Source organism: Neolamprologus multifasciatus, chromosome 20 (assembly GCF_963576455.1).
Source record: "Neolamprologus multifasciatus chromosome 20, fNeoMul1.2, whole genome shotgun sequence".
NCBI classification, from domain to species: Eukaryota; Metazoa; Chordata; class Actinopteri; order Cichliformes; family Cichlidae; genus Neolamprologus; species Neolamprologus multifasciatus.
Window position 1 is genome coordinate 34,186,375 of NC_140458.1, and position 11,870 is coordinate 34,198,244.

Consider the following 11,870-nt stretch of genomic DNA (forward strand, 5'->3'; position numbering starts at 1 on the left):
TTTTATGCAATCCAAAAACTTTAAGGCTGAGAGAAAGTTCGCTGGGTGGAACAGGATGTGGTGGTGAGTAAATGGTGCTGTGGCACCAATTCAGCTGCCAAGTGATGGAGGCCTCCAGACACTATCACCAGCTGGGGCACCACACTGACCCAATTTCGTCCCTCCCAATCTGTCTGACTCAATATGGCCATCCGTGCTGTACAGATCAACTCCAGATCCATGTAGCACATTCCAGCACCTTCTAATTGGTTTCATATGTATAGCTTTGCCTCAAAAAGACAATCAGTTACAGATGAACAGCTACTCTTTAAAGGAGCCTTACAGTTTTCATTCTGAATTCCAGAGAAAAACTGGTTGTTTCTCTTTGCTAGCCTGTTAGCAAAGGGTTAAAAAAGTTCATTTTGACTGCTGTGTACCAGAAGCTCGGCATAGTTAAAACAGTATATCACCGCTATACAGACTGTCCTATACAGGCACAAAAAACAAACAGCTTGATATATTAAAAGGCATTTTTGTGCATGCATCTAAAACTGAGCACATCCCAGAGTTCAACCCGATCAATGCCCTTGTGGAATATTTTGAAGCTGAGCAATAGAGCATGGATTTTATTGTGAAAAAATAAATGGGACTCAGGGTCTCAGTTGGGCTACTAGGTGTGATGACAGTGACGTGAGAAAGTGGGCTGTTTCTCATCACCCATCACTTCTGCTCTTCCTGCTCCTTCTATGTGGCGCACAAACCTTTCAGAGCAGCTCAGAGAGAAAAAACACACAACAACAAAAACTTCCAAAACACACACAACCCAACTACAGGCTGTAATTAGAGCCTTGAGTTTTCTGTGCTGTTTAGCAGAAAGTCAAAGCAAGAATCTCTGCTTTATGTGTAAAAAATGAAAATCAAGTAGCCAATGTTTTTGTTTTCCATTAATTATTCAGATGGAAGAGAGCATTTTCTAACCAAAATCAGTGCACTTTCAGTGAGAAGAGGGTGGAAAATAAAGTACAGCCTCACATGTAAAGAACAGAACAACACAATGGTGATAAACACAATCTAACCTAAGGCCCTTCACAGGCCACTGAAGCAGCAACGACTTGGCTTTGTGCTGAAGCACTTAAACGAGCTCACAGTGAATTTGTATCCACTGGCTATTCAAAATCTAAACCACACCAGGCGTTTCATTGAGGCTAAACACGCACGAACAGCAGAAGCCCGAGTCAGAGTTAGCCTCTCTCTAGCGCCTAAGAGGCTTGTTGTTGTGCCACTGCACAACAAAAGTCTACAGCTTTGACCTCACATGTAACCCGATGAGGCTCTGCAGGTTTTCAAAAGCCTGCGCAGTAAAATGCAACGCAGTAGAAGACATGCACTGACTTAATTTGATTGATGGATATAAAAGAAAATGTAAATAGGCTCAGAGTCTGCCGAACGAAAGCTCTGTAGTCTCTGCAGAACACGGCTCCGTGAAGCCACAGAGGAAAAGTCAACCCAGATTCAGCAGTTATGAAAACAGAATCTGCGAGCTAGAAATTAATGCTGGACCACATAAATCGAGGCATTCACTGCAAGTCAGATGCTTGCAAATCCTGAAAGGTAGGAATAAGGAACCAATTCACCACAAACGAGAAGGCTGACATGAGCTGGAAGATGATTGTTTCTTTGATTTAATGTGACTGGATTGCTATGAATCCCTCATTAGACTAAAGGAGGCAGGAGGGGGGATGTTACTGGCTCAATAAATGCCTGGAATGAGTCACAAACAATACACAAATGAGTTGTCATCCACTTCACATCTCAACAGATGACCTCTTTGTTAGTCGTGAAATCATCAATCCGGGCTGTGAAATCCCAACTTTTTTTTGTGTGTTTTCACAAAATGTTCTCAAGATGTTAAAACACAGCTGGTACCTCAGCACCAACATCGATTCGTTAAAGCTAATGAACAGTTGTCTCTTGTAAATAAAAGTTTCAATTATAAATGACCTTCAGAATAACAGGACACGGCTTTTTAAACGTTTTAACTTGTCATAAAAAGCTACGGATCGCTGCAAAAACAGTTCAAGTCAAACACTACACTTAGCGTTCAGTCGTCGAAGTATTCTCTGAATAAACTGCAACAGGTTAAAAGAGTTACACAAGAGTTCAGCAAGACCAACGCTAATTATTTTTCCCTGCAACATCATGAGAAGTGCTTGTGCTTTGCAGCTGTTCAAGCATATGACAGCAAACAATGAGATTTCCCAAATATCGAACTAACTTCAACAACTGCATAAAATCGACTTTCTGCTGCTCACTTATTCTCAAGGCGTTGCCACAGCAGGTACCTCCATATGTTTTTTGCCCTTCCTGATGCAATCCTAAAGGGATTTGTGACTCTTTTTGGCATTGAACCGGGAACTCTTGTAAGATCAATGTGTAAAACACCATACTATGGAACTAGCAGTAGATGTGCCTTTGCCATCTCAACACACGAATGCCATGAAAGTTTTCTGCATGTACTGTCACCGTCCAGTGGAAAAAACCACTGAGACTAAAGTAAACAAGTTTAATAAATTGCAGCAAGCCATGAAATTGGGACGCTATCTTCATGTATGAAGATCCGCTCCTCTTCCCAGGTGTGAAAGCAGCCGAGTGTCTCTGCGATCGATCGGATCTCTAGTCAAGCGCAAAGACAGTAACGCTGCCAACGTCTGAGCGTGCATGCCAACAATACTGACACACAAATCGGAAGTCTCTAAAAAAAACAAAAACAAAAGCTGACAAGCTTGGTGTTCATCTTGTAGGATCAGTAGTCTCACAGCTGTGCCAGATGTAAAACAAAAGTTTTAATCTTTTGCAGTTTTGTTCATGTTCTGCAGATTAAAAAATATGACATTTCTAAGAGTTATCATAGTAACACCGGACGGGAAGCGAAAGCAAATTAAAACATGTTGCCTGAGTCAATTGTTGCAAAAAACCCAAAACAAAGCAAAAAAAAAATAAAACAGTATATCTTACAGATCTTAATTACCACAAACCCACACTTCCTATTTGGCTAAAGAAGCCAATCCGGTTCTTTTTGTGGTCTTAGAAGCCGAACAGAATAAACAGTGATGTAACTTGTAGAAAACACCAATTACAGCACACCCCTGCTATTCATAGTCAACAAACACTGTGGTCTGACTCCTTCGATATGTGGCCAATAACAGTGAAGACAGTTGTGTTAATCTCGCTTTACCTTCCAGTCACAGTTGATTGCGATGCAGCGCAGGAAGTGGGAGGATAAAAGTGGATCTTCACACCGACTACAATCAGCCACCGCTTCCAGCTATCATCGTTTCGCAAATATTTGTTGCTCAAACCAGAAGAACAAGAATGCAAAACCTCCTGCACATAAGCTTTCAATTAAATTTCACATAGAAATCAAAGAATGTATACAGTCTGGACATCTGGCTTTATTTTACTCCGACTTTTTACTTTTCTTTTTTTAATTCTCTTTGACAAGACTCTGAATGGCAGGAAATCTTTCTGAGGGATATCTATAGCAGATGGGTTTGCAGTCAACAGTCATTCTCAGGTGTACACAGTTAAAAAACCCACTCCCCAGTGACCTCCACTCGAAGGAGCTGAAGAGAGCAATCCAAGTTCTATTATCTGTTGAATTTGTACGAAGGATGCCAAATTTTTCCAGCAGATGTTTCCAGTGACAGCTCAGAGGAAAAGGTCTCGTTACGAGGGTCAGGCAAACTCACTCTAGACTCCTCAGGAATTCAACCCCTTCCGCCTCTGACCCACATTTAAACATTTCTCAATATCTTTGGCCTCACAGGAGTCTTGCTGTAAGGATACTCTATAATTGGTTCAAAATATCTAAGGTTTTGTTTAACATTGTATCATTTAGCATGATGAAATCTGTTATTTTGAAACATAAAAACCCTTAAAAAAAGAAATCAGATAATGAAGTAATAACCTGTTTAATCCTAAACTACAATTACTGTAATGTCAATTACAGCTGACATGATTAGCCAATTCTCTACCAATTAATCAGTTAGGTTTGCCACATATATTCCTGATTCATCACTTTTCTATTAAAAGGTCAGAAGATTGTTAAAGATTCTTAACACGATTTGGCAACTTTAGCTGGCTTATTTTAGATTTTTTAAAAACCACACTGATAAACCATCAATTAAAAACCCAGAGCTTCAATTTTCTTCTTCTTCTCACACACAGCTGATTACTTTCTTTTACACGAAACACAAAGCGTACGACGTTCCATCTTCTCAAATGTTAGAATTTGCTGCTTTTTTTGTTTCTTTGCTCTGACTGGAACAGCAGTGGGGTTTAGGCCTGAGACATGGACTAAACAAGCCATTTGAATGAGACAGTTTGGGCTCTATAAATTGTGTAAGTGACTTCTTCTTCTTCTTTTTTTTAATGCCAGATCACTAATGAAAATATCCATTTGTTACAGGCATAGCGATCACACAGTTGGAGCACGCATCAATTCAAGCCTGTATCTCCTCATACTCTCCAACAAACTCATGGATTCATTAGAAGATCAGTAACAAAGGGATCTGTCCAGATGATTAATTGTTCATTTTTCCTCACTCACTAAAAGAAAAAGGATCGAAAACTTTGCCTTAGGGCTCCTCCCCCCCTTGGCCCAACACAGTTCCTCAGCTAAATCAACTGCTAATAATGACATAAGACACATATAGCTCCATGGTTTCCATCCCTGATTCCCTGTGATGTAACTTTTGTGCTAACTTCAGACTATCACATTTTTCATTGTTATGTGACTCTTGGTGAAGTTTTTTCTTTTTCCCTTTTTTTTTGCTACACCCTCCCAGCCCTTCAGCAACAACACCCCTCCTCCTCCCCTCCTTTTTAGTCACATTTAAGTTGGATTAATGGTCTCCTCCCTGTGTCCAGATGTTACATAGTGATGGAGGAGGGGGAAGAGGAGCTTGCCCCCTCCTGTAACCTCAGCTATGCCTTTCCCTCTGGACAGCCTCCATCAAAAAAAATCTGATGAAACTTATATAAGATCTCCAAACAATGAGCTGACCTCTGTAGCATTAACAGATGTTAATGCCTTACTTCACTCTCGGGCACTCAAGTAAGCTTACGCTAGAGAAATAAACAGGCCAGAGGCGGATGATGGCACCACCTGTGAATGACTTTTATATTATATGAGTGTAGTTTCAATATATAATATGAAAAGAAAGAAGAAATCGGAAAATACTTAAGAAAAAAAGGGAAAGCTGTCAACTCAACAGGTCTGCAATGCATTCTCACAGGAGCATTGGCGCATTTGATAGCTCGTTATTGCCATCAGGGGAAAATGTGGGGAGTAGTAGTGGAGCTGAGACTTAACAGGATAAATGCACGTTTTGTTCGTTTCACTATCACTCAGGACCTGGCTGTCACAAACACTGTGATTTCCAGGCATCTCCAAACGCTACACGTCGGGGCAAGCCGCGCCATTAAGCAAGCAGACACAACTGTTGTTTGCATTTGTGGCAAGTACCTGAAAACAAACATGTAAACTGACCTAAACGACGCCTCCCCACAGGTTTGATATTGAAGTCGTGCTGTAGCGATCTCGTGAATAGAAGAAAAAACCAGCCGATTTGGTTTGAATGGAAAACCGTAAGATGTAATATATCTTTTATTTCTCTTTTTTATTAAATGTAAGGTGGATTTAGGTGTTCTGACACAGCCAGTGAGAAATCCCGTCTTCAGTGAGAAAATAGGTCGCTCGTGCCAGTGTTGTGATAGCCTTTTACCTGCTTCATATTCTAGCATGACTAACCTGACTGTCCTATCCTTACAGGGAGGCCCGTTCTGTCTGCTCAGACAGGGGCTCTGCTTAAAAACACGCAGCCAGATTTTAGGCCAAAAACAACCACAGCACCGCTTTATCCGTGCGCTACTTTCTCTCGTTTAAAGGCTTCCCAAAACACGACCTCCTCCTCCGAGGAGCCACACTGTGTTATTATCACGGCAACCTATTCATGGTGTTCGCTCCAACTCTGGTGAACGCAGGCCTGTGCGCAGATGCTTTGCAGACGGGAGGAAAAAAAGTGCTCATGCTTTTCTCGAGTATCACAATGCAAGATTAACACAACAGGCTTTCTTACCTACGGTCGCACCGTTAGGAGATGCGATCTCCAAGCAGAGTATAAATCCCAAGTAAAACAACCTCATCGCCATCTCCTGATGAACTGCCCGATGGCACTGCTGGTTAGAAAGGAATAGATGAAAAAGTTGGCCGGATTTCTAAAACCAAGCAGCCACCTCATCCGAACCCTCTCAGTGGTCCGGGTGAGATTGTCCGGCACGCTGGCCGCTTCGAGACGGGCTTCTGCAATAAAGGGAGACTTGCTACAGCCCGATGAGGCTATAGGCAATGCTGCAGCACAGTCATGTATATTTCTAATTGATTATCGGCATTCAAACATGATGCACAGTGTACCCTCTGTCTCCCTGTGCTTGCTGGGGTCTCTGTTTCACCACACCATGCCACCAGAACCGTCCGCTGGTATAGAATAAGCTCTGCAGCCGCCGACTCCGTTCAGCTCATTCCGTGCTAAAGTTAAAAAAAAGAAAAGAAAAAAAAAGAAAAATGAAATGGTGAAAATCTTTTTTTCCCGACTGAGCGCCAACGTCTCCCTGTGCTTGTGGCAGCATGAGTGGATGGTCAGCCTCTCAAGCCCCAGCACTGTGGATGAGTCCGTGACGTAACGACCGACTCCTCTAAAAAAAAAAAAAAAAAAGGATAACTAAGAGGGAAACGACCCATCTGCGCATGCCCCAACACGACCCTTTTTTTTCCTCCTCCTGTTTCATGGGCTTTTTCATCAACCGTGGAGGTGGGATAGAGAGGTGGAGCTGCAACTGTCCCCCTGATAAAGCCATGTTGGCTCAATTTTCTTTCTCCAAAAAGTTAAGTTCTGTTTTGGTTTTTTAGAAAAACAGCAAGCTGTTTTAAAACTGGGTTAAAGTATACCCCCTCCCCAAATAAGTTAAAGGTAATTAACTTTATACAGGTAGAAGAAATAATTAAAAGTGAAATAAACCCTTGCCTTTAAATGTAAACGCGGTTTTCTCGTCATTATCCCAGTATCACATTTTTATTTAGGTTACACGTCAAAGGCGTGAAGTCTGAGTGCAATAAATCGTGTAGCCTGAGGGGGTGGGGGAGACGTCAACCTCTGGTTTCGTTACTAAATCATGCCCCCTGGTGGCTGTAAAAATGACAACTCGATGCGATTGTTATGAAATACGTGGTGGGGGGGGGGGGGGGCAGTATCTATGTGTGTATGTGATATGTTTTACCAAAGTTAATAATTAAATTGCATTTAAAAACTTTAAAACTTAAAAAAAATAAAATTATATATATGTATATATCTCAATCACCATTTTACTCAATGAGCAATGAGACTAAACGCATTTAGTCGCAACCAAAATCATACAGACTGTTTTTTGTTGTTTTTGTTCTTTGGGTTGTTTGTCTGTTTTTAAACAGAGCTTTTTTTTTCTTTTTAATTCTTTCAGTTTGTGAAAAGGCCGGATGGGTTCATTAACCATCCAAACCTACAGGGGGCACTGGAAACTTAGATTTCGAGAGAGGCACGGAGACTAACTCAGTTCACTAACAAAGCAAAATAGAGTCCAGCAGTTTATTGCAATGGTTGGTAAATTTTACAAGATAGAACATCTGAGAAATGTCCGATCAAAGAACCGCTTGTTTAAAAAGAGAATAAAAAGCCTCTGAATGCAAAGAAATGCTCATAAATGACTCTTTCTCTAAGTGTATGGTGGGTAAAGCAGTGGATGTCTCCCACTCAGTCAGTCATGGGTACTAAAAACAACAGCTGTGCATTTCGCTGCCCAAACTGATGGTCATTGCTGCCACCAGTGTTAAGAATAGGAATTTCTTTTCAGGGATGTTCACCTTACAGATGTTTACCCGAAGCCCGAATTGAGAGAGAATGTCAAGCATGCAGAGAATCTGTGAAAAACATGCTTGAAAATTCTGGATATCTGTTTAAAGTTTAAAGCAAGGATATTTAATTTCAATTCAAGCATGAAACTTGAATATAAATACAAAGAAAGTTTGCAAGGAAATGCTGTAGTGGTAACTTAACGGTTTTGCAGCCACGCATTGCATGCATTTCAGTAATGCTCCCTTGAAGCTTTTCTGGAAAACATATTTACTGCCAGCAAATTTGTCTGCTTTTCTTTTAAAAACTTGCTGTACATCCTGTGTGTCAGTGCACTCAATTACCACAAACCCTTGTGTCACCTCCACCTATTGTGAAAGGAGGCTTGTGCATTGTCATTTAAAAAAAGACAGACGCCAGCATGTTGTGTGGGAGACAGGTTGAAAGAGTGCCAGCATAAACACTCCCAGACCACATGTTCTCCCAGGGCAGAAGGGCTGGCTTCTCTCCAGGCACATCTGCACACAATCCCTCAGCTCTCAGCGAGTGAGCCAAGGAGACAGAGCGGGGCAAAGGAGGGAAAGGCGAAGGGAGAGAGAAAAGCGTTCCCAGACAGGGAGAACCTATCTGTTATGTGAAAAGTACCATGGTGTCAGTGATGAAAGTGATGACATCTGACTTAATGAAACAAACAAAATAAAACAAAAAAGACAGAGAGAGCGAGAGAGAAACGATGAAATTTAAAATACAGACAGACAAAAATGTACTCAGTTTGAAAAAGAAGTAAAGTTTTGTGACTGAGGACTCTTCACCATCATTGCAAATCTGCACATGTGTATCACACCGTTAGTTTACATGCCAAGGTCTGCTTGACTGCAGTCATTACTTGTATCCTTGAGAGAAGATGGATTGCTGCATAGACAAAGCTGCTGACTCTTACTTAGCCACAGTCTACGTTTTTTTAATGTATGCATGCCTTATGGCTGCAGATGCATGTGATTATCCACACATTTTTCCCCCGATGTACATATTTTTTTTAAACACACACGCATCCCACTTCCTATTAAGCTCCCCTCAAGGTTTTTCTTGTTTTCTGCCCTTTGGTTTACTGGTAGAATGTGGCGCTGTGCTTTTCTTCTTCTTTGTCTTCTTTTTTTGTTGCTAAAAGGTAATTACTGAGCAAGCAATGCTGACAACACCTGAGGAATGCAAAGCATGCAGCACTGGGCTGTGTTCTTCTAACCACCCACCAACCTCTCCCCACTCACCACACCTCGCTGCTCCCCCATCTGTGACCCTCCCCCATTGCAGCCAACTAGCAACTACTTTCACAGGGATCGTAGATGCATATTGTTCTACGCAGCACTGACGTGATTCTACCAGGAAATATGAATCAACACGAGGTTACTGCAGATTAAACTTCTTCATTAAAAAAATCAATGAAATTATGATTTTTTTCTCTTAGTGTGGAGGAAAATCCTATCCAAAAAAACCCTCCTCTTTCCCAACAGGCCCTTTTATTCCCGTTACTGGTGAATTTGCAGTGTGTGTTGGCTAGCTCGGGCACACTGCTGACTGAGTCACCCCCCAAACTGTCCTTGAGCTCTGTGGAACTCACAGCCCATCTGGCTGAGTACTTGCACAGATACACACACACATCAAAACATTGCATAGATTTAAGCAGGGGAAGTAAATGACTATGGGTGACCCAGTTGTGGTCTGAAACTGGTCCAGTCGAAAAAGAGTCAATATCTGGCTGGAGAGAATGTTGCCATACATAGAATAATGTTATTTTGTCAACCAATGCATCAAGTTTTCACATTGCACGCATGCACATACTTAGGAGACAGCGATAGAGGGTGGAGAGAGACACAGAGATTATGAATTCAGCTGAGCCTCTCCCGTCTGTCTGACCGTAAACTTAGGTTGATCTACATGCACAAGGGATTTCATCCAGATTTCATCATGATGGATGAAATCCCTTGTGCATGTAGATCAACCTAAGTTTACGGGCTCGGTCTGAATTTTACAGTCAGAGATGTAATATTCACATACGACAGTTAGGTAAGAAACAACATAGCTGATGTTGTTTATGTTTTCTGCAAACATGAGGATGAATCAGAGTACACAAGAAAAGGCTCGGGGGTAAAACGATTTATATGGCAAGCAGCTCGTGTTAATAAAAACAGTTATCGTGCATTGTGAAAATACATTAACAGAAGGGTGGGAGCTCATTTTCATTTTACTTAGAAAATCTTGACGTCATTTTCTATTTTTTTTTAATACAGAAGTATGGAAACAATTAGTAGTTTCCAGCTGTCCAACAAGTTTTTAATGACAATAACCTATCATTAGATCATTCCCGTTAAACACACACACACACACACACACACACACACACACTATTTAATGACTACATTTCCCCTTTTGACACAAAGGTTGGCATAGCAACATTTTCTAATCTCAATAATCAATATTAGCCCTCCTCTCCTCTAAATTTTGCAAATAATTTAGACATCATCTTGCCTATTTCACCTATTTTTTTTAAATTTAAATAAGATTTGATTTAATGAAAAAATTATTTAAAATTTTAACCAATTGCAACCAATAGTAACCAGTTTGAACATGGTTGAAAGACTGTAAAAATCTACATATAGACAGAATGATGCAATGATGTGAAAATCATTTAACCACCATATTTAATAATAAAAAAAAGTATTAAGACAAAATATTACAATACTGCTGATATTTATTATTTCAAGAACAACATCAACACTTTAGATGTCAGCCTCATGTTTAAAAAAAATTAAGATTGGCAAAAAAAAAAAAGAGTCCAATCCCACATTTTATCAGTTCACAGTTCAAAAGCCAGGATCCTATACTGGCATATAATAGTGAGTATGGATTATAATGTACATAGTATGAGTACCTTACACATCAGTGAAGGTAGCATGAATACCAAACATTAAACTGAGGTTTTGGAGCATGTTGTTTTTCTCAGGGAAAGCCTGGCTTATTTCAGCAAGACAATGCTTAACCGTGCTTCTGTTCCAACAGCATGTCTCCACCGTGCAGTAACCTGGGTGTTTTATAGTAACCTTACAGTTCAGACCCACTGAAAAGATCTGACACAGTAAGAAGTGACATTTCTGATGGACTTCCCTGAAGTGTTTAGCAATTTATTTCAAGCAGAAAAGGAAAAAGATTACACAGAAGTAAACACCATCAGCTGTACCATCTTGTTTTTCTACTATTGTCAGTTAAACAAAGTGTTTAAAGGTTTTGCAAATTCCTGCAACCTGTTCGGATTTACATTTTACAATGTAAATCCGATATCCGGTAATAGTTAGCCTTAAAGAGCTGCTGGCTGTTTGTTTACTGCACCTGTACATCTTGGTGTGGTGTTGAAGTTAAAATCTAATAGAAAAAGGGCCAGATAATAAGGCAAGGATGGGACAAGTGATTGTGTAAGACAACATATTTGATGTGTGGGCTTCATTTTCCTCAGATGACAAGGGTCAACTTCTGTTAGTGAATTTGTCCTGGTGCTCTGAAAGGTTTGGAAATGCACTTGGCAAAAGTATAGAGAAAAGAAGGGATGGCTGAAAACGTTATTAGAGAGTCAATCTAACTTTAATTATATAATTAAGGGGAATACTAATTAATGCTTCTCTTTCCATCTACGTTGGCCTTAGGCAAAACATTATCTCAACACGTCCCAGTTTTCCCCCCTTTTTAAAAAAAATCTCAGTAAGCTGCTGTATTTCAATGTCTACTTCCAACTCAGGAAATAGTAGCAGTGATCTGGTCCTCCTCATTTCATATGCACTAGAGGTTCTTGACCCAGGGCTTGTGTATGGCTTGAGCAAGAAAAAAGCCAATAAAAAGTGTCTACTGTTAGGGAGATCACCTTATCTAAATCACCATTCCCATTCTTCAAAGTGC

The 11,870-nt window shown here is 40.5% G+C and overlaps 2 protein-coding genes across 3 annotated transcripts in view; both read right to left on the bottom strand.

The window, feature by feature from the left end:
• Window positions 1-6,712, bottom strand: part of LOC146495417 (low-density lipoprotein receptor-related protein 1-like) — an 85,906-nt gene extending 79,194 nt beyond the window's left edge. For both annotated transcript variants that reach the window (XM_085144678.1, XM_085144677.1), the window contains exon 1: window positions 6,120-6,712. In XM_085144678.1, the coding sequence (XP_085000804.1) occupies window positions 6,120-6,192 (73 nt within the window). In that variant the 5' untranslated portion in view covers window positions 6,193-6,712. The remainder of the gene's footprint in view (window positions 1-6,119) is intronic.
• LOC146495419 (protein lifeguard 2-like) overlaps window positions 1-11,870 on the bottom strand; it is a 74,641-nt gene that overhangs the window by 24,673 nt on the left and 38,098 nt on the right. The gene's annotated exons all lie outside the window — the stretch shown is intronic.